We start from the raw sequence: 27,519 nt of genomic DNA, 5'->3' as shown, positions 1-27,519 counted from the left end.
ATTCTCACCCTGCGCACAGCTGATCAAAGAAAACCACTCGCCCACCTACCGCTAAGAACCAACCGGTACTTCATAGCATATAATATTAATCTAGTCTATATATGGGATTTAAGAACAGAGTGTAAAACACCATCCAATCAAATCCATCTGCGAAGAAGGTTAGAGGTTGATGTTAACATGTGTTATGGATGCATGTGACCACGTTTAATAGCAAGGAAGTGGACGGTGTTTAGCTAGCTAGCTAGCTAGCTAGCTCGTGTCCAATACATTTGTAAGATAACGTTGGTTAAGCTCTTTAACGCATCCATGTTTAGCTAGTTAGAGTTGTATTGATCTGACGGATGGATGTCAGACAACGTTGTGTTTTGCTGGCAAAGCTGCACCCCTCAAAATAAATGCTAGCCGACCAGCAAACCTACGACCGAAATTTTTGTAGCGCGTTTTCACATTGTATAAAACCTCATAAGGTACGTTCGGTGTTTTTATAGAGTATTATTACAGAGTCTGTGGTTCGGACTTTGAACTGCTGTTACACTCAGTTGCTCGGTCAACCGAAATAACGCGTTTATCTTTATCTAGGTGATCGTACATCAGTGAACGGAAGTAGACTAAGCATAATTCTTATAAGGAACCGACGCTAGTCTAGCTAGTGAGGTCAAGCTGTATTTGTAGAGGTACGTAAAGTTTGCTATTGAATTACAAATCTTTGTTTGAGTTTATATAACCATATTGCACTTGCAGGTATCTAGCTTATGGCATATGTATACCTTTTGATTTAGGCCTGAGTGATTCACGTGATATCTACACTATTTTACAACGCCGCCTTGCTACCGTTAACTAGCCATCATAATATTATCATATGAGTTTGGACTTTCAATAACGTTAGCTAGAAGACAGCGGTGGCTGTGATCACGATTACAAAGAAACCACATGAATTCCTATTTTATTGACTAATTTGTTTCGCTATTGTCGCTGTTTCTTGCTAGTACAATTGAAGTTCGATAACGACGAAAACGACACTGACCATTTCAGCATGTAGCTGTATTTTAACGTCGTCACTTCATTATCCGTTTGATTAAAACGGCTCAAATTCAACTGTTATACGTGCATCAAATAACCCTGATTTATATTCGAGTGATGACCTTGAAATTGTAACCTCGATAACCTAGGAATTCTGAACAAACTGCCCAGGTTAGTTCTTAGAAATGGATGCGTGTGTGAGTAAGCACGTAGACATTTTAGCTAGCTGTATGTTTTCACTTCAGGCAGTCTTCACTGACTGAGGTACAACAGTCTACAGGTACTGTAAATGAAAGTGTATGCTAAATCACCTTGTTAAAGACATGTCCGCACTTGCTTGGTTTTTATGACGGCAACGTCTGTAATGAGCGCATGTCAAAATTTGTTTTGTGAATGATCTCTTGCTGGAGGGGGTGGTTGGTTTGAACTGTCTGTGTGGCAATCAGCCAGTAAATGGTCATTTTCTGATGTATTGTAAGGAAAGACATTGTTTGAAATTTTAAAAAGATGATATAATCCTGACTTATTCGAGGCAAGTTTCAAACCTCCAAAAGTGGAATAACTGGAGCATATGCTAGCAGTACATACAATTTTGAAACGGATAAGATTAATATTTATCTAAGGTAGCTGTTGTCCTGGTGGAGTGGTTGATATGATAAAGTTCTTGACATAAGATACACTTTATTGACTTGTCCTCTGCATTTGACCCATCCTAGTTACGTAGAAAGAGTGGGCAGCTACAGTGAAGTGCCCATGGACCAACTCCAGATCTTCCAGCCTTGGTCAAGGGCAATGGCTGCAGTATACCCAACCTGACACGCATGCCTTTCGGTAAACTAGGGTAAACTAGTTTAAACCAAGCAAAGCCGGTGTTTAAAAAAAAAAAAAACTGATTACAGCCCCCCACTTCCAAAATAACCAGAAACACACGTAAAAGTGTTTTAATTTCCAGACTGTTTTAGCATGCCCTTTTGTTATTTCTGTGTGCCAAGCTTTCTGCTGTTAAAAAAAAATACAAATGTGGTATTCGCAGCTGTACTAGTGCCTTTGGACAGATCTCGCAGTGGAATGAGTTTACAGGTGTGGAATGAGTTTACAGCTATTAAACGGGTGTATTGGTGAGGTACTGTTGTAAGACGGGCAGCGCTGTTGGGTCTCCATTATAGATTCCCTGCTATCCTCTCTCCTGCACAGTTTTTTTTTCTATGGGAGACTGAAACCTGAGACCGTTTGGTTGCTCATTCTGCCAGTAAGGTGGAGTCTTTCTTTATCAAAGTTAATGTTTGGTCAAATGCTCACAGACTGCTAGCAGACCTCTCTCTACATTGCACTCCTGCGTGGTAAGCACAATTATTATGTTATCCTTTGTAATTTTTTACAACTGTAACAAAAATGTGTTTGATTTTTCTTTTCTTCTGGAAAGGAAGCAATCAGAAATTATTATATATATATTATTAGCCTATATATTTCACAAATAAAGTTTGTATAGAGATTTGTTTTTAAAAGAAGCAATGTCACAGCTTGATTTAGGGGAGGTGTTGATTTAACATACTTCTATTCAAACTGAAAAGTCATCTCACACACAGCTTGGGGCTCTAAAAGTGTTTGGCTGTGCAGTTAGTGTTTGTCGTGTTGTTTGCATAAGCGTTACACCAAATAGGTCTTTTGCATTGCAAATGAGCCAAAAGGTTTTCACTGTCCACTCAAAGACTTGCTAATCACCTCTCTAGATCAGGGATGTCAAACTCAGCCATACTGAGGGCCAAGTAGAGAATTGTCAATCAAATCAAGAGCCAGACACGTACTGTTATGGTATAATGTAATTGTGGACCGTAGGGGGGATTGTGATTATGGCTTCCGTTGCAATGGTGTTCCATGTCATGTATGCATCAACAGACCTTTCTCATGTAAGCACTGCCAATCCAGAGGTTTGCAAATAGAAGCGTACCAACACAAGTTCCTTCCAGTTTTTGTAGTGTATCCTTACACTTAATTAGAAAATTAAAACAGTCATATTTGATGGCACAGGAGCCACAAGCCTTTTAATGACACATTTGACTGGAGGAAAAAGGGAACAAGCTGGCTGGCTAGCCTGTTCCGATAATTTAGAACAGTAGAATATAAATTATTTCCCTGTTTTACAAACATATATGTGCAAATGCAGAGGTATGAGGACAAACTTATTAAAGTCACATTTAACAGAAGCGTGTTTAAAAAGCTCAAATACGGCTGTTTTAATTTGCTAGTTAAGCATAACTGTATAGTACTATGGATGACAAAATGTTCCAAAATGAAATAAATAAATAAATAAATATGGAATTATATAAATAAATGGGTAAATAATTAAATACTTCATTTTATTACAAAATAATTAAACAACTGCCACCTGATTTTCCTTTTCACAATAACATGATTATATTTTATTTCATAACATGTATTTCCGAATTGCTTTTTCATTTCATAATTACACTTTTCCAAATGACTTATTTTCGAATGGCGTTTCTATTTCTGAACCTTTTTCATTTCATAATGTGACTTTTCAAGATGGTAAGACATCCTGTCAATCAACACGAGCGGGGCGGGATCACTCACAGTCATTGGTTTCTCACACATTCAGGCAAAAGCAGCAGCACCGCAAATATTCATCTACATGTTAAAATTATAGCTAGTATGGTAAGCCCAAGGGCTATAGCTATTAGGCTACTAGTTGTTGCACGCGCATCCATTCCCAACGTAGGCTGTAAATAGGTCTAATAATACATCCAGGAAAAATACTGAATGAGTGCAAATAAATTAAATTGATTGCCGGCAATTATCTTCCAGATTTAAATTATTATCTGGATTGATATGCTGGTTCAAAGTTTGTAGGGGGTCATGTGTGGCCCGTGGGCCTTGATTTTGACATGTGTACACTGGATGTTACCTTGTGTGATATTGAAGTTGTAAGCACAGTTGTATGCTGCAGCCGATGCTAGCTAAATATTAGCTGGTACAGAGAGCAATTTAAAATGAGGAACATCTCTGCTAACCTGTTGCTGTGGCTAGCTTGGCTGCAAGCCTGCCCTTGAGATACACGTAGCCTACTAAGATGTTACAGTAACCGCTAGGTAGAATTTTGAGGGTATACAAAGGAATCCTGCATGAAGCAACTTAAATGCATTAGCTAGCTAGAGAAGAGAAGATGAAAGAGATGTTTTGTTCATTTTCATATTTTAAGTAGGCTGCAATTTTTCTTCAATGGGCCTATATGTTAGTAGTCATTTTAAAGAAGGAGAATATTCATGTTGATTTCACCATTTTCGAGATTGAATCTACTGCATGTGAAACAAGAAGAGGCGATGCTCTGCATTTGTTTGCTTTCGTTCTGTGACTGTTCGACGTGTAATAGGCATAGCTGAGAAGAGAACGGTTGAGCATAGGCATATCCCTTTGTTTCCAATGTTTGTCTTTTTTATTCTTTTGTGTATTTTACGAAGTACAGCCAAGGCTGCTCAGGGTGTTACCAAACCCCTAACTAGCTTACGTGTCAGAAACGTTTACAATATTGACCATGCCACTAGAAAAACTTAGATAAATTAAAACAAAGACTTTATCCGTTTCAGAACTGGCAAAGTTCCAGCGCACTCTCCAGTTGTTCCAGTTTTGGCGGTTGTGTGTTTTTTTAGCGCTGTGTAATCAAGCCTGTGCGTTCAAAGGCCGCATCGCGGCAGCTGTTGCTTGGCATGGCAGCTGGATGCTCGACGCCACGGACAGCGCGGGGGCGCGAGCCGGCGAGCGGCGTAATGCCGGGTTTCCTCTTAAAAACCATAATAACATGTTCCTCGAGAGCCGAATAGCAAATTATGCCCATTCCAGTTCTGGTTTTGATATTTAGATTTGTGACAGTCCCTGAGACCACTATGGTTTTTGCGCAAACCGGCTTTTATCATACACAACAGCACCCAGAACAGGACATCCCTGTCTGACTCACCAGATTACACACCAGTATCCGTGTTATTCAGTGTTATTCATCCGTCTTTACTGTCTGCGAGCGTGGCTATGTTTGCTTCTTTATCTCGAAGACAATTAATCCATGATTATTGCCTTTTGAACTGTAGTGTTGTTAACCTCCCATTCCATGGTTTGGGGCCACTTTTATGAAATTCATGGATAGTACTGTAAACAGGAGTAGCCTCTACCATGCACAAGTGACTGATTATGTGAGCACAGGATCGGGTGCAGAACGGTTAGACATTACAGGAATTTAACAGGCACTCTTATCCAGAGCGACTTATGTAAAAAAAATCTAATAAAATTGTATATCATATTTATACAGCTGGATATATACTGAAACAATGCAGGTTAAGTACCTTGTTCAATGGCAGTGTCCTACCCGGGAATCGAACCTGTGGCCTTTAGGTTACACGACCAACACCTAACCCATTATACTGCACTGCCACCCTAGGCACTGTAAGAGGCACGGTTATGTTATTTCGATGTGTGCGGTGACGAGTCGGTGACTGGGCGACCTTTCTCTTGCAGTCATGCTGTGAGGGCGCGGAACGGGAGGGGCTGGAGATGAAGTCCCTGAGCTCCAGGTGCGCCTTTTACTTGGGCTTCCTGGTGGGCACCTGCTCGCTCTACTTCTTCCTGCGGCAGGCGTGGTTCGAGAAGAGCTTCGCCCCACCGCTCGACGTCGGCGGCACGCCGGAAGAAGTCGCCAGTGGCCAGAACTGGAAGGTGGAGCGATCGGCCCTCATCAACCTGAACCACCCGCACCAGACAGGTGAGCCGCTCGGCTAGCCTAGGCTACTGGAGGGAGGCATGTGGACTGTCGATGAAACTGGATAGCCGACCGTTTCCTGAAGTCACAACACTGACTTTGTTCAGTATTTGCATGGTTGTTGATGAACCATGTTTTTTAAATTTTGTATTTGTTTTCTTTATCATTGAGCTACGTTACACATATAATACAAATCATACCACTTTATGAAATTCTTTACGCAACTGCAGTGTCAAGAGCCATAGTAAGGGCCACTATAGCAGGCAACAGCAGGATGAAGCCGTCGTCTTCCATTTGTGCTTTCTTCCGCTCAGTCTTTCACAGCTGTCCTGGATTGTGTCTTTGAGGTGTCTGGTTAGCTCTACAGGGACACAACAATGCATGTTGAGTATGTACAACCAGGACGCGTGTTTGCAGCGCGTTGGCCTGGTGTTGTCATTTGCATTCGTATACTTCCATAGGCTATGTTTCCAGCCTTAGTTTTGGTGGTTTACCAGTTTGTTAGCACGTTTATTGTTTATCTTGCAATATTTTGAACTCCACTCCTGTTTTTCCACTTATGTTTTTTGGACTTTCACCTTCCTTATGCAGTTGAATTATATCTCATCTCATCAGATATATCTCCTTTGGCCATTTTAGATGCACATGACAAAAAAATCTGCAAGCCTGCTAAGGTGTGTTTGGATAGTTATTTGAGTGTTGAAGTCACTTTTGTAGGCAAAAGGTTCCAACAAAACTTTTGTTGGGAGGACACAGCTTGTTGTTTGTTGACTGCAAGGATAGAAGACTTAAAATGGTAGTGTGGTGCACAGAAGAAGAACAAAAGAAACAAAAAAGTGGACAAATAGTGATAAGTTAGATTTGATATTATATTTAGTGGTGAAGGTCAGTAGGTTTTCTGAGAGAGGACAGCCCTTTTTAAGGGCTTTTCTCGATGAATTTGGGGGTGGTTTTCTAACTACGAGGATCTGCACCCCAGGTGAGGACAGCCGGTTGGCGGACGAGCTGTACCGCAAGGTTCGCATCCTGTGCTGGGTGATGACGGGCCCTGGGAACCTTCAGAAGAAGGCGCGGCACGTAAAGGCCACCTGGAGCCGCCACTGCAACCTGGTGGTGTTCATGAGCTCGGTGGAGGACCCCGACTTCCCCACCGTGGGCCTGGGCACAGGCGAGGGCCGCGACCAGCTCTACTGGAAGACCATCCACGCCTTCCACTACGTGCTGAAGAACCACGGCGACGAGGCCGACTGGTTCCTCAAGGCCGACGACGACACCTTCGTGGTGGTGGACAACCTGCGCTGGGTGCTGGCCAACCACACGCCCGAGGAGCCCGTGTACTTCGGCAAGCGCTTCAAGCCCTACGCCAAGCAGGGCTACATGAGCGGCGGCGCGGGCTACGTGCTGAGCAAGGAGGCCCTCCGGAGGTTCGTGGAGGGCTTCCGCACCAAGGTGTGCACCCACACCACGCCCGTGGAGGACCTGGCGCTCGGCCAGTGCCTGGAGAAGATGGGCGTCCTGGCGGGCGACTCGCGGGACACGCTCCACCGCGAGACCTTCCACCCCTTCGTCCCCGAGCACCACCTCACCGGAAAGTTCTCCAAGAGCTTCTGGTACTGGAACTACTGCTACTACCCCATTGTAGAGGTGAGTGTTGGGCTGGCGGTGGGGTTTCAGGGGCAGAGTGAGGTTTGAGGAAGCATTATGGGTTTGAAAGGGTTGCTCTTGGCCTCTCAGCAGGTAAGATTTGTTCTTTATTCATGTGCCATTTGTCAGCTCTGTCAACAACAGGTCATCTCAGATGGTTTGATTGACAAATGATAGTTTCATTAGTGAACCACTTTATTCTGAATGCAGCTTTATTCATAAATCAAGGTCGTTCTAGATTCCTCACCCTGACAAACCGGATTTCCCTCCTCTTGCACCTGCCATTTTCCAAGCCTCTCCATATCTGTCTCTGTATCTCGTTATGGTGGCTTTGCTGCTGTGTCACTGCTGTTGTAATCGATCTCTTTTTCATTCTTAGTAAAACATTTGTTATGGCACAGCAGCTTCTTATCAGATCTCCAGGGCCTTGTTGTGCTGATCCTCTTTTCTCTCTCTCTTTCTCTCTCATTTTTTCTTCCCCCTCTCTTGATCTCTCCCTCTCCCTCCCTTCCGTTTCTCTCTCTTGCTCGCTCGTTCTCTTTTTCTTCCCCTCCTCTCTCTCTCTCTCTCTCTCTCTCTCTCACACACACAGGGTCCGCAGTGCTGCTCAGATCTGGCCATCTCCTTCCACTACGTAGATGCGGAGCTCATGTACGTACTGGAGTACTACACCTACCACCTGCGCGCCCGCGGCTACCACTACCGTTACTCGCCCCCGCTGCCAGAGGGCATGGACAAGCCGCCCGACGCGGAGAAGGACGGGCTGGGGGCCCGGAAGGAGGGCACGGAGGTGGCGGTGGCCGGCCAGGGCGAGGAGAAAACCAAGATGGAGCCGGAGCAGGAAGGCCTGGTTAAGCAGACCTCGGAAAGAGACTCGGCCCGCAACCAGACTGAAGCTTCGCAGGCGAAACCCCAATAACCTTTATTAAAGCACGCGTGCATGTGTTCATGCCCGTGTGCGTTTGTGTGTGTGTCTGTGTGTGTGTGTGAGAGAGTGAGTGAGTCCGAGAGAGTGAGAGGGACAGCGAGAGAGATATGGAGAGAGAGAGGTTGTACAAGTGTGCATATTAATCCCTCCCTATGTCAATAGGTCCATGTTTGCATAGGTGGGATGACTGGAGAATTGATGCAACCAAAAAATAAAATAAAAAGAAAGTTATTAATGCCCTTTATTCCAAGTTATAGTCATATATTAAAGTCATTAAAGTCAAGGTAATTGTCTGCATGGGCACCGAAGTTATATTAGTATCATGTTTGGAAAATAACTTGAGGGAAACATATAAGCTAGGTTTACTTTTGGATTCCTCATTTCTGTGTATTAAAAATACTGCAGTGTTTTGAGTATCATTACATATCGTTTGGTTAAATGCAGTCATATGACTAATAGCCCACTCGTACACCGTGATTTGATTCTTACTTGCAGAATATTTTATAAAGTTTTTAATACAAGATCACATTCTTTGGTGTGTGTTTAAGTAACTGAAAGGCGTATTGTTGGGAAGACATGAAAAGGTTTTTCATTTGACAGAAGAGTATATTCTTTGAAGTTGTTTGGCTTTTTTTGTCTATGAATTCAGTATTCACTGGCTATTTCTGTTCTCTGTAGAGCTACCTGGAGGTGAAAACGAATTGTTTAACCCCGGAGTGTCCGATCTTATCCAAAAAGGGCCAGTGTGGGTGCAGGTTATTTGTTTTAGCCCAGCACTAACACACCTGATTTAACTATTTAACTAATCATGGTCTTCAATCAAGACCTTGATAAGTAGAATCAGGCGTCTTTGTGCTGGGTTAGAACAAAAACCTGCACCCACATCGGCCCTTTTCAGATAAGATTGGACATCCCTGGTTTAACCAGTCATGCAGGTTTACGGCTCCAATGATGTACAGGAAAGCAGTCTGAATTTTGAGATGACGTGTTTTGTTTTTTCAGATGTCGTCGTTAAAAGTCAGTTACAAGAAAAACCAGGTTTCCTGTAACTGCCACTGGTTAGGCGCCTAAAATTCTTTTTTTTTTTTTTGTGAAATTGCTAAAAAACGGAATGGAAGTAATGCAATCTCGTGGAACGCCACTACAGTGAGCTTTTGTCTGAGCACAGTATTCACAAGAAGGAAATGAAAAGAGTTAAATGAGGAAATGGTGCTGGCGATTCAGTAATTCTCCCCGTCTGTCCATGTGGAGGAAAGGACTAGTCATTGGGCACAGTTACACCTGGCATTAAAAACAGACATCCTTATCCACACAGCTGTGAATGCATTGTCATCTGTTTGTTAGCAGTGTGTCTACACCTGGCATTAACCCTTGTGTTCCTTTTCCTTATTTGCACCTGTGAAACTGTTAGCCCGGGTCACATGTATACCCAAGACATTATTGGAATTTTAAAGCAATACAGAAATAGAATTTATCCAAAATGCTCAATATATATTACCTTTATTTCCATTGCAAACAATATATATGGTTAATGGTTGCCAGTTACCCATTTGTTAGATTAGCAATGAAGGTGACATTTCTTGTGATAAAGATAAAAACAAATATGGATCCACGATAAGGCATGGGGGAATGACAGGTGTCTATCTGAAAAAGTAGAAATGAAACAATGTCTTCTGATATGGTTTAAACTGATGTTCAACATTATTTTTTATCTTCATAATCAAGGAAACCATGGACATAAAGCCGTAAAGCAAATGCAGGTGACAAACAACAAATAGAAACACAAAACAAGAACCAAATTCACACAGTTTTAGTCAGTGGTTATGGAATGCATCTCTCAAAAGTGTCCTCTTACTAAAAGTTTCAAGTGGGTCAGTTTGACCCAAACCAAACAGAAGTGTTAAAATGCATCCCACGTGTTCCCAGTGTCCGCATTGGGATTGGATTTCCACTCTCCCTTGCCTTACTTAGAGTAGGCTGTAGTACCTAACCCGCTGTGCGTTGATGTGGACTTCCACGCAGGGTTTATTCAAACGATGTCGTGCCCACAAGATGTTTCACTCCTCTTTGCGACTTCTCAATTTCCATGCAGCCTAGGCCGTCTTCGAAGATTGGTGCCGATTGTACAGAGTTATAGTGGCAGCTGTTCAGGGGCACAACTGTACAAAGGAGGAGTCCGGAATGGTAGGAGCACGTAACACGTATCCTGAATATTTTCCATGAAGGTGATAGGCATCTTCGCTCCACCGTCCCGGTCCAAAAGCCTGTGGCCGTGGCCTTGTGATGGCTAGCCACTGGAGCTGGCTACAGAACGTGTCTGAGAAGCATCGGTGTTTAGCCTGTATTTGTACATCACATGTTGAAGCGCAGTTAATATTTAACGGGTTGAGCGGCTCTGGGAAATTGGCTGGTTCTGAGTGCAGATGGGGTTCTCTCCAGTGAGCGTGGTGGTCCCATAATCTCGTCATTGCCCCAGAGGACAACCCAAGGCGAAAGATTGATCTGATCATGCTTGGATTTAAATGTGTCTTCTGTGCATTTGCACCTGCCCTTTAACATAAGATCTCTTCAGTCGTAGCCACAGATCCGGTCACGGACGGATTTTAATGCCAGGTGTGACTGGGGCCATAGTGTTCGCTTATTGCCGTCAGAAAAAAGGCATCGTTAGCCTACTGAAAATCTGAATGAGTGTTTTTTTTTTTGCCATTTCTTTCAAATGCTTGTGTCTAAATGCTTGTGTGTATGCGTAAATGTATGTTTCTCGTTTTCTTTATTAAAAATGAAAATCTAAAGAATTTGACTTGTCCCCTCTGGCATTGTCAGTTGTGCAATCTTGACATGACGTTCCAGACATTTTGTATGTCTGACACGTGCATGGATACTTGTGAGGGTCTTCTAACGTAGAAGGATTTTATGTGCTCTCTTAGATTCAAGTGGAGAGTAGAGTAAACTGTAATAAATGCATTTTTTTTATTCCCTGCATTTTCTAGTAGGCCTAGAATATTCAGATGAAAATGGAAATATGAAATATTGTGAAAAATTATTTTGTATGACACCCCCCCCCCCCCCCCCAGCTGTTCCTCTCGCAAGTTTATGAAGCAGGTGTGGCTTTTGTTCAGGAAGTTACCTTGCCTGATTGCGAGTTTGTCCCCACCATGTGACCTGCAGGGATATGAACTTGTATTTCAATGGTTATCCGCCAAGTGTCCCCATAGACACTCCAACGGCACAGTCAAGTGACTAATAATTGAGAATTTTATAAAAACAATTTGGGGAGAAGGTGAACATGGATGGAAGTTTAAATGCTACAAAAAGCATGATCTTCCAGTGGTCCTCACTCCTGGTCATGGAGAGTCGCAGGGTCTGCTGTCTTTCGCTGTTACTAAGGACTTGAGTTGCACAGCAATTCATCTGTTCATTATACGGTTAACTCAGGTCATCTGGTTTCTTGGGTCTGAATCTGTCACTGAAAAAACAAATGCTAACAGACTTTGTGGCTCTCCAGGACCAGGATTGAGTATCACTGCAATAAAAAGGAAAAAATCATCCATATAAAGCAGGGGTGTCCAGTCTTATTCGAAAAGAGCTAGTGTGGCCGCATGCTTGGTTTTAGCCCTCACTAAGACACCTGACCCTGCTTACAGTCTTGATTCAAGGGTATGATTCGTTTGTTGATCAATAATTATTTTTTAAATTTTAACTTTATTTGTGTGAGTTAAATGTTATTTAAATTCTGTCATTTTTAATGTGGGCATTTCCCACTGCATCTAAGAAAATGTATCATGTACAACATTTAAAAATACTGCTGCATGTCCATGGTAGTAAGTCATCAAAAATAATTTAACGCATGTCGCTTGGAAACCTCACTGGCAATCATCATCTGTGCTAAATTGGTGGCAATTGCTTTAGCAACTTTGATTACTGGGGTGGTGCAAATGGGATAATCGTTTGATTAAAAAGTGGCTTGTCAAAGAGGCTATCATGACCTTTAGCTGGCGGAGGACTGAAGTACAGTGTGAAAAAGAAAGGGGAGACAAATTAGTGGCCCAACTGATTGAATAATTCCTTTGTAATAATTCAAGTGTTTTCTTACGAGACCAACAAATTGACTTGGAAGATTGCTGACTAGCTTGCATTTGGATGAGTCCTTGTGATCATTGCTTTGGTTAATGACTGCATCTTACCTGAATGTTTTTTTTGGCATTTATATAGGAAATCAGACCATAAATTGGATATTGTTCTGAGGCAGCCATACCTTATGACGTAAACTTGTTAGTGCCTCCTCCATGTTTTCTTTAGGGTGTTTTGTGTTTTGTTATGGAGAGCTAGAAGTCTCAACGTTGAAGTTGGACAGGTCTTTATTTTGACTGAGCCTATAGGGTCAACCCAGCGATTAATACAATGGCGCAAACATGTTCCATGGGTCCTGTAATTAATTTTCAAGTCAAAGTCACCAACCACACTTCTGTTCCATTCAGTGCAGTTTATAAATGTCAGCACATGTTAAATTTAGTTCCCTTGTCATGTAGGGTAAATAAGTCAAAATATCAATGAAATAGCTTGTTTATTTACAAAAAATGTACTGTTATTGAACATTTTTGAAGAAAAAGGTAATTGGATGGATATTACTGCAGATATTATCTTTGTGTTTTCAGATAAATATCTGTTACATACAAAAATATATACAAATTTCAGACATCTTTGCTACCGGGCTGCAGTCGTGTAACTGGGCTTCTGGCAAATTCCGCATCGAGTTTTAGTCCCGCAGTCATTTCTTTCTTTCCTCCCCAAAAGAAATGGAAGCTCTTCTTTTTTCACTGCACATAATGACATCTGAAATCTGGAACCAAAAGAAGGAGCAAACTAGGCAGTATGCTAAGACGTTTCTGGTGAGAACCGCTGGGAGCTGCTGGGACTGGCCTACACACCGCGCTGAAACCTGAAACACAGAAAGAAAGGAGCGTCAGTCTGACTCGCCTATGACACAATACTACCATCACCGTGTCCTCATGAAGAGCACCTAGGGGTGTCATTACTTTATAAAATCTAGGGAGGGCATTCGGGTGGATGGACCAAGCTCTTTCCATCCCGTTGAGGCCAATTGGCTTCATGGACGCTCAGTAATGTGAGTTCAATTGACAACGATTTTGAAAATAATTAGACCAACTGGGTTTTCCCCAGAAAAGGGGAATTCATTTGCACATAAATGTGAAATGATGACTTGTTAGATCAGCTAAATTACTTGTCTGTCGCAAGCCCTGTGTGCCTTTTAGAATCGTTCACGGTGCAAGAAACTGCAATCCATAGAACCCAAGTGAGACGAATAACTTTATAATCAACTGCTTTAATTGATCAATAAATTGAGTATAAATTAAACCGGGTGAAAATCCAACACACTTTGTGGCTCTCCAGCACTAGCCGGGAATCTCTGCTTTAAATACTCCACTAAAAGAAGTCCCCCCCATATTTCCCTACTTTCCATGTTCAGTGCTGAATCTAACTGCTGGGGGGTGGCAGTGTGGTGCAATGGTTTGGCAGTTGGGCTTGTAAAGATGGCGAAAACCACTGAGAGTAGTAGGGCTTCAATCCTTTAATGGATGCTACCACAGTCTAACTTTGATTAAACCAATCAAAGCACTGCTATCCATCGCAAAACACTCAAACACAAGCTTGGCTGTGGGCTGTGTTGTGAAACAGACTGGCGACACTGTTTGACGGAGAACTGCTGATGTCAACACTCTCCCATATCGGCAGTAGGGATCATGCATGATCGCACCTGCAGTGGCATTCCAAATGAAGGTAGGAATTGGACATTTTCATGTTGGGTGCCAATATAAAAAAAAAGAAAACGTGAACTGGAATTAGGAAGGGTCAGCTATGGATTTGTGCCTGACTTGTACAGGAGCAATGAGATTGCATCTTGGGATTTGGGACAGGGAATAATTGTTCCAAATGTGAAATCCATTGAATGACTTGGGTGTGTGTGAATGGGTGGATCTGCAGGTCATTCTTGCTGTGTGCTCATTATTACTGGTTTTCATCCCAGCTCAGTTCTTAATTAGACCTGCTTGAGCTGCTAAATTGAATAATGATTTTTGGTTTTGTGTCATGAGACAAGCATGTGCTGTCTGCCCCTTTGTGACAAGAATTTGTGTGTGGTTCATGTGAAATATAGAAGTGCCTCAATTCAAGATATTTTTCTCCTTAAATTGCTCGATTGGTAACTTAATAAATATTGTAGTTAATCTTAACTGTCTGTCAACAGCCTGGAATAACAGCCCATAAACTCTGTTTAGACCAATACCTCCTGACAGCACATTACTCAAGAGAGTTGTCCTTCCAGTAACTGTCTGGTGAGATAAGCGTCTGATGAAAAAACGTGATCAATCCTGATCGATTATTAGTGGCTAAAAAGATGAGCGTTGTGTAAATGCATGTCTCCCAGGACCAGGAAGCCGAAATCACGCTGTAACAGAGTCCAACGAGCATCTTGTGAGTAGAAATGTCTGCAGTGTGTCTCCTGCAAGTTCTCCTACCCTGCAGTGTCTCAAGGAAAGTTTTACTATTCTCTATCTTTGGGTTTTGTTCTGTTGCTTGTTTTTTCCCAAGTTTGGAATTCACTAATGTATTCGTGGGTCTGACTCAGACAAGCATATCCTCTCCTTGAATAGAAATGGCAGCCTTTGCTTCCTTTCACTCCAAAGTCCACCAGTCAAGTTGTGCAGTCTTTGTCTTTGGAAGGACGGACTCCAACCCCCGGTCCCAGTTCACCTCCTGAACACCCCCTCTGCTTTAAAATACGCTTCATTGTAAGTATCACTCACAAGCAAGAGCTATCATCGAAGCGATAGGGAGCCCAAAAAGCAGCATTTGTGTGGGACATGCTTTTGGTCTGCTTCGACGAGAATTTGGGTCAGAATTTACAGACCGGAATTGACAAAGAATTAATTATGAACAATAATAAAACATGACCACTTAAAAGAATGTCACACAGCTACACACTACTCTATGGGGTTCTGGTCAGAACAGCCAAGATTATTACATTTCTGGAACAGTATTTTAACAGGATTAGGGCCAAACTAGGCCTGGCCCTTTGTTGGCCCTGGTGTTAATGCTGCTGCCTGGCACGGCGGGAAACCAACGTTCAGCCCCAAATCCGCCAAGTCAGCTCAGAGCCCCCAAGGCACCTGGAAATAACAGAGCCTTACCTCAGTTTGCACTTGTTAAAGAAGAATCCGCCTGTCCGTGCTGGGCTCTCACTCCTCCATGGCCTCGTACTCCCTGCATGCAAGCACACTCAGGCCCATCAACCCTTCCTGAATATTCATACGTTAATGCAATGTAGCACCTGTAACTCCACTTGACACCTGGAACCTTGAGAAGCAGGTTAGTGTGCCAGAAATGTCTCTGGTCTTTGTTGTATTTGAGCTTGATTGCACAATTTGATCCCTAATAGTCTGAGCATGAATAGAGTCTGAATTGTGGAACATTTTGGAGCTCCAGTCTATAGTCTTCTGTGTTCATTAGTAAAGAATCTAGTTATGTAGTTATGGGTTCTGTAGTTATATCCAGTAGGCGACTGGAGAAAGCAAGAACCATAAACATTTTTGGTAGACCAGGTCCAAGGTTGTCTAGTCTTGTCCTAGAGTAGGAAGGAAAATGCAGGAGCTAACCATCTGGTTAGTATAGAGGAGTGTGGCACTACAGTGTAGGAGGGAAGGATCTCCGAAGACTGTATAGGACCCAAGGATGAATCTACCACAGTTTGATGAAAAAGCAATTGACCGTTTTGTATGATTCCAATTTGACACAGAACTGGCTATACACACAGTAGTGAGGCCAATGATGGCAGCACTGGAGAGGTTTTACTAATGGATGGATGCTGCTGAGGTTCAAAGTAACAAATGGCGGCTATAGCCTCAGTATCCCTAATCAGGCTTCCCAAAGATAAAGACTTGGGGTGGAATAGGTGGACCTGCCTTGCACACTTACCAGACTCTGAACTTCTCCGACCCATCAGGCCAACAAAGAAATCATGCATGTCTCCTGCAGAAACAGAAGAGCCAGGTCTGTGCATCTCATACTCGTACTCAAACGCTGATTCATTAATGCTCTACAAACTATTAATTTCAGAAAATTTCTTTACAGTGTTGCACTTTTGAACACAGCATGCATGTACATACAGTTGTATGCAAAAGTTTGGACACCCCAGGTCAAAGTCCTCCCACATGCACCCAAAGAAGGTATCCCCCAAAACTTCTCATGTCTCAAAATCAGCCATGATGTTCTTACAGGAAAGAAAGATGTCGGAAAGGTTGTCATAATCCCCAGGCATTATATTATGGAATATCCATGCAGAGATCTCAAACATACATGCAAAGACACCTACAAATAGTGCTAGCTATTTTCATGATTTCTGCAGAAAAAAAAGAATGGGAAAAATCCTAAAACCATGATTAGTAAGACTCATCTTGTTACAGAAATCTTTGGAAGTTGTTATAGATCTTCCAAAATCGGTTTTACTGAGTACCAACAGGGTTCCCAAACTTTGTTTTATTGTTTCGATTCTAAAATACAAATAAATCGTAATCATGCATTAATATATTCAACTTTGGATGATGTAGATGTCTGATCAACTTCTGTTAACTTAAAAAATCAAATTTAGCACATGCTTTGACCAGGAGTGGACAAGCTTTTGCAAACAACTGTACTTGTATATAAACAGGTAGCAGACAAATGCAAAATGTTAAGAAGTTCCTCTTACTTTTCTGTGGAGGGGGTAAGTCATTTGAACCTGAAAAAAAGATCAGCCGACAGTCATGACTACTACAATGTTGATATGAAGATATTATAAAAATATTATTATTGTACTTAAGTGGTAACAATTAAACAATATATGTATATTAAAATATATCCATGAACAAATAAATTATGTGCAAGTAATGTTCAACGCCAAGGCAAATTATTTTATTTCATTTTCCAGTTTTGTAATCAAAGATCGTACGTAGATCATAGTAAGCAATTATTTCAAATTAGATGGATCGCCCAGTTTGGCTGATTGGCCCCACAGCTCTTATATAGCCTCCTAATTATCGGAATGAATGTAATGTAGTCTTGGTTCTGTAACATGCTTTATGTTGCTCATTCACCCAGATAATGCAAAGGATCCATCCAACCAATGTTTCGACACATCCCCGGGTTCTTACCGGTGCTTCTTCTACCCATAAGGCCCACGAAGCTGTCATAATCTATACCGTTATATCTCTTCAGAACACCACGCGGGAGGTTGGAAAAAACCGGGCTCTTCTGAAAACGAAAGCAATATATAAAATGCTATTAATGATTTTAACTGAGTGGTTTCATTCATGAACGACGACATCAATATCTATCATTTGTTTAGTCCTATATGAATATATAGGCCTTTTTGGATACCACTTTCCCACTTAATTATTAGCTCCCTTGTTTGGACATTTTAACATCAATTTCATTTTTTTGGTTTTGTCAAATGTAACATCTACTTGATAATATATCTAACAAAAACACAATGCTTTCGTGAATTTATGCGCGAGATATGAACAGGTTGCAGATATAAGTAGGCACAACAGCTGCGGAAGAAGCTTATTGCCCACCTGCGACTCCGGCTTGTGCGGTTCCTGCTCTTCGCAGCTGGACTGGCATGATCGGATTGTCATCATAAGGGACAGGATCGCCAACAGCAAGCCACTTCTCATCGTCTCTTTTGTTTTCCTGAGTTCGTTGAGCGCATAAAGCCACAATTACAATTCCCAGTACCACTATCACAACCAAATAATGACCATCTAGGCTACACAGCTAGCTGAAGAAATACAATTTGTGTGAATAAATAACTAAGACGTTAAAAAATGGTAGCATTAAACTACATCAATTATTAACTAGAAACCAGAAGCAATATCTCCCCAGAAAAACTTGCATCCGGTATTCGAGTCCCATACCACCGTTTTAGTCTAGTTATGGTGCACAATATGATATTTTAATAGTGGGATACTAACAGGATTCACTGGGCTATAAAATTAGAATAATGATATGGCACCGTAGCTACTATTTGTCAGCTATTATGGCGCTTTCTTCGCGTTTCTGTGTAGCAGTTAAACAGTTTAGAGTGCGTAAAAGAGGCTTTCCAAATTACGCACTCAATGGATCAATGGAACAGGTTTTTATCGGTTTAGACGTTGTATTCTCATCTCAGATTGCACATTAGAAATATTGGACGAGGAGGGGGCCAACTTGACGGTCACAGGAAAAATAAATATTTATATCTTTTATTCTTCAAGGCAAATGACCCATTTCCTGAATGTCCAAAAAAAAAAAACATGTGCAAAGCAGACATTAGGTTACAATGTCACAGAATAATTCCACTATTTCACGTTTTTTAACATTTGAAAATAGATTCACTTTCATACTTTGTAACTTTGCATAATGTATTACCGGGTTACTGAAAGCTTAACAATACGCAAGTACACTGGCAAATGGCTCACCAGTGGAAAAACGGGTTCCGAAAAAGGTATTTTGCGACCAACGGTTCTATATGGAACCACTTGTCTCCAAGGACCCTTTTGTACTTAATATGGTTTTTATCTGTTCAGAGAAGGTTTTATTTCAAATGCACTTTTTGTCATTAGAGTCGGTTTATATTAGGCCTACTGTCGACAGTTTATTGTAAGCCTAGTTTCCCCCAATATTCACAAGATAATGTTCAACATGCAACAGATTATTTCAAAATTTTGCTTCACATTACCAGCTCACTTTTGAGAGTTTATCTCAGCTATTTGTCATTTAAAATTTAAACAGCTCGTGCTAGTAAAGACAACCGTTAGAGAATGTAATGCCACCACATTTAGAGATGGGAAAGAAATGCGCCAAGTGAATGTATTATCTAATTAATTTCACAAATGAACAAAGAAAATATTGTTATGATTATGCATGTAGTCTACTGCATTTTAGCCTCAACGTTATGTGATGTACTATGTAGCGTTGCCTATTCCAGAACATGGTAACGTAGCTAATAGCTAATGTGGGCCTATTGTTTTCTTGAGGTCGCCATCTAACATGAGTAGTGTGATGACACCCAGAGGGTCTGAACATCCTTTAGTGACTGTGCTCCAGGTAAAAAGATAAAATGTTTGCACTTTATTGGTAAGTACATCAACAAGTACTGGATGTCTTACCCATGCTATTGAGGTTTACACAGCTAGAAATACTTGTCAATGGCTGGAAAATCAAATAGTGTAAAATTACTGTATCTAATAATCTATTCTGTCCTTCTTCCAGGATTAATGAATAAAACGTGTTTAAAAGGTAAACGCATCAAAATTTGCACCCAGATTCAGTTGTCTGAAAGGTACAGCATGCAAACATGTTGAGGTGTTTATAATCTATATATTTCAGCTTGTTTAGAACATTAGCACGTTTACATATTATTAATTCTGATAAGTATTTACATGTGTGTTTATACCTTTAACATATGCTTTTGCAAATTTCTATATGAAACCCTATCCTTCAGATCTTTCCAAAAAGGGTCATTTATAGAACCATATGAAGACTGTCCTTCATAGTCCTAAAAAGGGTTCAACCATGATGACAAACCAAATAACCATTTTTAAAGAGTGTATATTCCTGTGAAGTGGCAATACAGACTTAATGCGTTAATATTTTTAGAACTGGCAAAATGTGGTACATTAGTGATAAAACGGTAAAGCACAGAAACAATATGAACAATATCACCCACAAACAGCGCAATTGCTAACTAATAATAATAATAATATTAATAATAATAATAATAATAATAATAATAATAATAAAACTGTTACCTGTAGATTGTGTAGCTCTTATTGGTGGCAATGACAACTCAGCACTGGTGCAGATAATGCGCGCGCTCTGATGTGGAAGCGGAGAGTTCAACTCGGCAGTCTTCGGGTATACAGTGAGAGCTGCACTGCCATCCGAATGCTGAATTTTAAAGCCGAGTGTCTGCGTAATTCCAATCAAACGCGTCAGTGTAGGTGTGGTTTCTGCTTTCTGGGCACTTTGGTTCTCACGTGTCACCGATGGGCACGTCGTCGATCTGACATCAGTTGCGTTCTGACTTGCGTACATTCTAGAGAAAAATGGGTGCACTGGCACACTCGTCCGAAGGGTTAATTTACGGACAGCACTCAGATTTAGACGAGGAGTCCACTTTTCCCTCTGAGCAGTCTACATTTGACATCACAAGAGGTGTCCCAGAGTCGTGATGAAGAGAGCATTGGTTCCCCGGACACAACTGATTAAAGTTTTTTTGCATGCCTTCCAAGTACGCGCATCACAACGTTAACTTTTGTATTTAAGGTTTAAAAATGACTTGCTGCCATGTAAGAAAGAGTTAGTTGTTCAGATATTATGACTAATATACAGTATGCCGTTTTACTTATAGTGTATTACGTATACTCTGACGTCACAATTTATTGTTTTGTAGTAGGGTAGGCCTACCATCACAGTGCGGTTTTACCTATTTCTTCTCTATATTTCTATGAACTACAGTTAACAGTTGGCTAGGCCTGAGACAATTTTGCTGGAAAAAGTAACCATGTTGTTTTATCTCTATTGGCTTTATAATGCTGCTCTTTGCCAGGTTGTGATTTAAGAGAGTGATAGCAGAGATCATTTTCATGTTATTTCTTTTTATGGCTTTATCCAGGCTGTGTACTTTGCGGAATAAGTGCGCCTGCTAAATTACTGAATGCATAATCAGACTACTGTTTATAGTTAGTAGCATTAGTCGTTATAGTAGAAATATCATTTTATACTAATACATAGTGATAATCGACATCTCAAATCTGAGGGAAAAACATTTCCTTTTTGTTTTCTTCCTCTTTGTTGCCTAATTGGAACTTTTATTGAAGAAACCATTGCTTCCAAGGAAGCAATTACACAGATAGCAGCTTTAATAAACGCATGCAGGCTATTGACATCTTGAAGGCATTTATCTCCTCTAGCCTCGTGCAGAGTTGATTAGCGAGGATGTCCATCATTACGCGCCAACAAAGGAGAGACACAGGGAGCAATTGTCCGGTTATAATCGTGCCCTGTGTATGTATTCTGTTCGCTCCACGTTGGATTCATCTGTCGGGAATTCACCGTGTTCCTTTTTCGTGTAATTCAAATAAGAGTTCTTCTTTCTCTTCTTCTTTAATGACATTGAAGTTAATTGAATATAATAATACTTAACAGTTAACTAATATGTGTTGATAACATGTATTGATATGTTGAACCATGCAGATTAGGCTCAGCGCTTTCCTAATTTAGTTGGTATCTAATCTCTGGTATTTTCTCTGCAGCGCGGCGTTTTCATTTGGCTTCGCTCACCTTTTTAATAGCCGAAACAGTGGTCAAACGTGTAATTAATTGGCAGTTTGCGCAGCAAATTTCTGGGATTAAAAAATCTGGAGTTAGACAAAAAATGGTAGGTTTCTGGAGTTTAATTTCAGACGTGTATTCCAGCTTGTGTCCAGGGTTCATCCTTTGCGGTGTACTATTTTGCTGTTTTTTGCGTTTATGAGCCTGATTAAACTCCACACCGGTGTTGATTACACACCTCATGCTGTGCTGCGCCCAGTGAACGTCATGTGGTCTTCGTGTTGTGAGGCAAGCAAAAGTGAAAATTTGTCTATGACCAAATAGCTGTCTACTTTGTAACGTCGGGCACATAATAATTCCAAATTTACACTTTGTGTTCAATGTAACGTTTGCTAGCAAACAGTTATCTTAAACTTTCTCGTCTCTAATTTCTCGCATAGCATTTAACCATGTATTGCTCAGTGGTTTGCTAGGGTTATTTTGCTGGTTTACTCAGTAATATTTTCCTTTGTTTGGAAGTAATATTTTAACTCCCACAAAAATGGTCACACATGTAGTCTAGACGCAATTTGAGTTGATTCTGACTCTTTAGGAGTTCATTACAAAGACCAACATTTGATGTGCGGATGCATGGCGGCATTCTAAAACTCAATTCCTACTTGCATTTTTCTTGTTTAGAAATAAAATTGTTATTCATTATATTAGCTGGGATATCATCGCACTTGGCTCTTCATAATCGCTAATGAGAGAAATCGAGAAGTGATTATGCACTTTCGACACGCTATTACTCTAGGCGACCGTGTGTCACGTGATGGATATTATTTCGTCCGGGCGGAGCCGAAAATGTGCTCTGAGCGCGCGATGGAAGCGATTTGGTTTTTATGCTTTACGCACATCTCTCCCCGCGACAGGGATTCATGTTCCTGCAATGTTGCCCTGTGAAATTGCTTTTCTTGCCCTTAGATTTATACCTTAAGTGGGTCTGACAGCCATCGAACTGAACCCATAGAATAATTATTGACCTTTTCCCTTCAGTGACGGTGGATATATTGAAGTTATATTTTTCTGACATTTAATAGCAAATGCACAGAAACGTGCGAATATTTAATTCAAATACCCACTTGGAATAGAGAGCAAGTGCTAAAACCACAACCCAGACGTTTCTATTTATTTGGCAGATGTTTTTGCCTCAAGAGAAATGGAAGCCCTCAAATCAATAACATATTAGAAGATGAAGCAGAATGGAACACTGTAAAATATTCTGTTTCAGTAATACAAGGAATCTATTTGGCAAACTGTTGGTTATCAAGAAACTTTTCTTAATTTCTTCACTTTTGTCAAGAAATGTATCCCTGCTTGTCACAGACTACTCTGACCGTTAGTGTCCTCTCTGTGCTGTCGAAGAGCCTCGGTGCTGAGGGTTGTACAGACACTTCTGACCAGCACTTGACTGCTAGAACATCAGGTGTCATACAGCCTAAGTACTGAATCCATCATAAAAAAATAAAACATATATTGCCCCATTGTCCTTATATTTCCCATTTGGAATACTCATTTGTAATTGCCAGAGGTGGGTAACCCGGCTTCAAAGAGTAAAAAGACTGACCATGTATTTGCTCCACCACCATGCACTAAACCAGCTGATTCTAATTAGCATAACTCTTCAGCATGATAGGAGAACGAATTATTGTAATCAGCTGGTTTAGTGCATGGTGGTGGAGCAAATACATGGTCAGCCATACATGGTTTACTCTTTGAAGCCGGGTTACCCACCTCTGGTAATGGCTAGCACATGCAATCGCTTCAACCTCTGCGAGCTCGCGCTATTCACCGGCAGTACAAAATCGCCTATATACAGTAACGCGTGCAGTTGGCGCGGCGCCATTTCGCTCTGCAATTCACTGGCTGAGCTGTGCCGGAGGACTACAGAACTTCCGCGTCTGGCGCAGGGCAATAACAGAGACATCACAGATTTTAAAGAGATTTTTAGAGTTTTCAAACTCAACCGAGGCTAAGAGAATTCGTGATTAAGAATTTTAGGCTGAATGTAAATGTAAATGCACTACCTCTGGCCAGCCTCCCTTCAACAAAATACTGCTTCTTCTGCCAATTATCAGTTAATTTTTGTATTAATTACATCCAACCAAAGACTGTGCTGTCTCCTGAGATGAGTAAGTAGCAATAAAAACAACTGTTTATTCTGATTCAGCAGACATAATCATAATCATAATCATAATCATAATTTATTGGACTGAATAAGCTTTATTGACTAGAATGTCTAGAACGGCAATACACGCTTGAGCCTGTCTCAGTTCCTCAGCCTTGGGCCTGGGGAGCTGGTTTCTATCCTGGTATTTTGATACTGTTTTTAATGAATCAGGTTTGATTGATTTGTTTGTTTAATTATGAACCATATTTTAGCAGCATTTTGCAGCTAATCTCCCCTGTCCTGCATTAGGTAAATTAGCTTTCACATATATTCTTACAACAACACAATGGTTGCTTGATCCATGTACTTGGTTTTGATTAGTCAGTTCAAAGAAAATCAGTACAGTCCAGTGAGGACAATGTTTTTTTTATTTTTATTTGTTTTTTTTTAAATTATTAATCTAGCTGATAATGCCACCCAATTAAAAATTGTTGTTTTGTGCCCCTGATAATTGTAATATTGTCATAGAAAAGGTATAAACAAAATGAAACTCATGTATTTACCACAACGTGAGAATTTATCTGAAATTCTCACAGCCAAAGGCGTCCTAGGTCATGAGACTGCCTGTTGACTGGCTATGCACACCTCCTATGGAAATCCTGCTGTTTAGGGCATATTATATTGCCCCATAGCCCGAAGGTTCTTTAAGGACAGGACGACTGATTGCTATTTCCTTCATTTATGTAAATAAACTCTAATTAAAATTGAAACCCAAAAATTCAGAAATCCTGCCAAATATTTCCTCCACTTTATTTGCCAAGACTTGACGCTGTTGGAGGCTTTAGGTGTTGGAGTGGTTGTTCTGAAATAGAATAGCTAGCCTACAGAAATAGATAGAATACACTTATTGAAACCATCAATACCATACAATGTACACTGTTTAGAGTTATTAAAACCACACTGTACTCTAAACTGTACATTGTTTTATACAGGAAAAAGAAAATCTGCATAATCAGTATGTACCTACTGTACACACTGTAACTGTTATGCTCGTGTTAAAATATATGTGAGTCAATCAATCAGATCAGATCCTGACAAATCCTGATGTGTTTAGTGCTTATAGAAGCCTATAGCCCCCTGGAGTAACATATGATTGGCTGTAAAGTCACCCAGATGGGAGGTGACCTTACCGCCACTTTGTTGTGCAATAGCGACTCCTTGTCCTGTTGTGATTAGCGCTGTGTCTGCAGTCTGCGTGAGCCCTGTGTGGGGCCTGCCTGTACCTGCTATATCTGTTGTGCAGGGTTCTATTGGCTAATGGTTAAAAATGACAATAATCAAAAACTGAAGGGTCTAAAATGAAGGGCCTTTTGGTGGTAATCTGATCTCATTTTCTTCACAGGTCAAAAATATATGGGTTATTTTTCACACTGACCTCTGGCTTAACTCCCATTTCAAACCAGTTATAAGAAATGTCTTAATAATTTTTGAAAGTTCAAGACACCTACCCAATGTCTAAAAAGCAAAGACGTAGAGCTGTTGCTCCACTCCTATATTTTGGCCCATCTGGTGTATTGTGATTCTTTGTTAACTAGATTACCAGACAGTAAAATGAATAGCGAGAAATAAGGCCAAACACACTTCAGACCATCTAATAAGAGGCCGAAACAGGGGCTCGCAGCCACCTCAGACCAAGAAACATAAGAAAGCTTGCAAACTGGGTTATTTTACTGGGTCGTCCCTGAAATAAGGAATGCTTGAGTAGTCAAAACTCAGAAATACAACACTTTTAATAAAACAGAGTGACTGATGCTTCAGCATCTATGCCTCCATTTCACAAAGCAGGATTAGTGAGTTAGCGGGAAAACTGCACTGAGTAAAACCCGGAACTCTCACAAATCTACAACATGGACAGAAGTAAAAAGAGCTGTTCTGGGTTTTACTCAGCGCAGTTATCCAGCTAACTCAGTAATCCTGCTTTGTGGAACAGAGCCCTGGGACATATTCCTCAGAGTCAACAGAGAAGCTGAAATACAGGGATTGCACCAGGAGGTTTCTATATAGCCTCTTACCAACTGGCCCACGTAAAAGCAGCATGTCATAGCGAACATCGACGAAAATCATAACAAAAATATAAAACATATGAAACAGTCCTTGTCAGAATTTCCTCAAAGCAAAATAGTTTATTCGTAATGAGGTAATGAAAGAAGCAAATAATAGAATTAATGCTGTTATCCAAGAAGAGAACCTATCACCTAAGTCTATAAGGCTAGACATGTAGTCATACATTGTACGTTTCTGAACTTTGAGAACTAAAACTGTTTATATTTAGTTTTAGTCTCTGTGGGTAATTTGGGTAAGGATCCTTCTTTATGCACACTCATTTAAACTGAGTACCTGTATTCCAAATTGCAGCTGCTAGGTTATGGGTTGTCTGAGGTCCTTCACTTGCTACATTCTGCTGTTTGTGGAACTCTGTTCCACCTTAACATCAGAAGTGCTGAAACAATTGTCATTTTTTTAAAAACCAGCTGAAATTATTTTTCTTTGATTGTGACTGACTAAATTGAGCCTTTCCTTTTTTCTATTTGGTTTTAACTGTTCAGTGGCCTGGGACACATTGGAGTGCTATATACAAATAAAATTGATTGATTGATTGATTGATTGATAACTGATCAGCTGGTGGGCTGCATTGTGAAAATAAAGGATTGATTGTCTTTGCCTGTTTCATAGGGTACGCCCACTGGCCTGCACCATCCAAACTGATGGAGGGCGTTGCCCCAGTCAGACATGATTACATTGTCACTGGCCATTCCTACATGAAGAGTTATTCAAAAATTGGTCTTAGAATGCAAACAAAATGGATGAAGCACAAAGTTTACAGCACAAACAGAGACACCTGGCAGGATGAACAGGCTAACGCCTCCATGAGAGCGCGAGTCGCTGAAAAGCTCGTTCCAATCAGAGATGCAAATCCGTAATCATTTATGCCATCGTTCCGATAATCGTAAACAACTCCGAGCAAAGGTTATTAACGCATGGCGGTACACGGATGCGCATGACATTAATTTTTCAAAAGGGCAGCGATGTTAACTTTGAACCGATCTCTCTCCGCTGAGGGAACGGTGAAGTAAACGGGCTTCCTCCCTCGGGACGGTCATGTGACCAAGGACAGCTTGCGTAGAACAACAACAAAGGACACTCTGATGACTTTGGGAGAGCGTATTTGACGAAAAGGTTAACAAATCATCATTTCAATGATTTAATAATGAAAGCGCATCCACGTCTGTCAGTGCCTGGATCCAGTAGGGTTTCGGTGGCGGAGGGACAAGTGGGGAGGGGCGGGGTGGAGCAGGGGACTGAAAGATCTAACAGGACCGGGGGCGGATGTGAAATTAATTGCATTTTTGCATCATTTATGACTGTTCTTTCCCTTAATCAAAGAGCCGCCTCCCCCTACACTGTCAGCTGTGGCCCCAGGGGTGATTCACGCAATCTGTTTATTTGCAAAAGCCAATATAGGAATCACTTATATTCTACAGGTAGAGAGCTGAAAAGAGTGATAAAGAGAGAGTGTGTGTGAGAGAGAGAAAGGGAAAGAGAGAGAGAGAGAAGAAGCGACGGTAACTTAGTGATTGAGATGAC

General features: G+C 41.1%; 2 protein-coding genes across 7 annotated transcripts; one reads left to right on the top strand and one right to left on the bottom strand.

Annotated features, from left to right (window-relative positions):
* On the top strand, positions 1-27,481 carry c1galt1a (core 1 synthase, glycoprotein-N-acetylgalactosamine 3-beta-galactosyltransferase, 1a). 6 transcript variants are annotated; one of them, XR_004761475.1, is made up of 6 exons: positions 182-467; positions 5,542-5,785; positions 6,762-7,426; positions 8,019-8,424; positions 20,393-20,397; positions 27,449-27,481. XR_004761475.1 is itself a non-coding variant. In XM_035382036.1 (5 exons), the coding sequence occupies exons 3-5, from the start codon at positions 5,578-5,580 to the stop codon at positions 8,343-8,345; spliced, it is 1,200 nt and encodes a 399-aa protein (XP_035237927.1). In that variant the 5' UTR covers positions 182-467; positions 580-674; positions 5,542-5,577; the 3' UTR covers positions 8,346-10,042. The 6 variants fall into 6 exon arrangements, 5 of the variants coding, with proteins under 5 accessions (XP_035237930.1, XP_035237929.1, XP_035237927.1 ...); XM_035382036.1 differs by lacking the exons at positions 20,393-20,397; positions 27,449-27,481 and adding an exon at positions 580-674 and having other exon boundaries at positions 8,019-10,042; XM_035382039.1 differs by lacking the exons at positions 182-467; positions 20,393-20,397; positions 27,449-27,481 and adding an exon at positions 1-65 and having other exon boundaries at positions 8,019-10,042.
* On the bottom strand, positions 12,902-20,356 carry tac3a (tachykinin precursor 3a). Its single transcript, XM_035382040.1, has 7 exons — positions 20,201-20,356; positions 17,984-18,101; positions 17,561-17,660; positions 17,119-17,148; positions 16,347-16,400; positions 15,563-15,635; positions 12,902-13,293 (listed from the first exon to the last, which is right to left on the bottom strand). Exons 2-7 carry the CDS (start codon positions 18,083-18,085, stop codon positions 13,275-13,277), a joined length of 378 nt encoding a protein of 125 aa, XP_035237931.1. The 5' UTR covers positions 18,086-18,101; positions 20,201-20,356; the 3' UTR covers positions 12,902-13,274.
* Positions 27,482-27,519: the final 38 nt, after the last annotated feature.

Source organism: Anguilla anguilla, chromosome 11, assembly GCF_013347855.1.
Source record: "Anguilla anguilla isolate fAngAng1 chromosome 11, fAngAng1.pri, whole genome shotgun sequence".
Lineage (NCBI taxonomy): Eukaryota > Metazoa > Chordata > Actinopteri > Anguilliformes > Anguillidae > Anguilla > Anguilla anguilla.
Note: the sequence above shows the minus strand (reverse complement) of the source record. Positions and strands in the feature narration are given on the sequence as shown.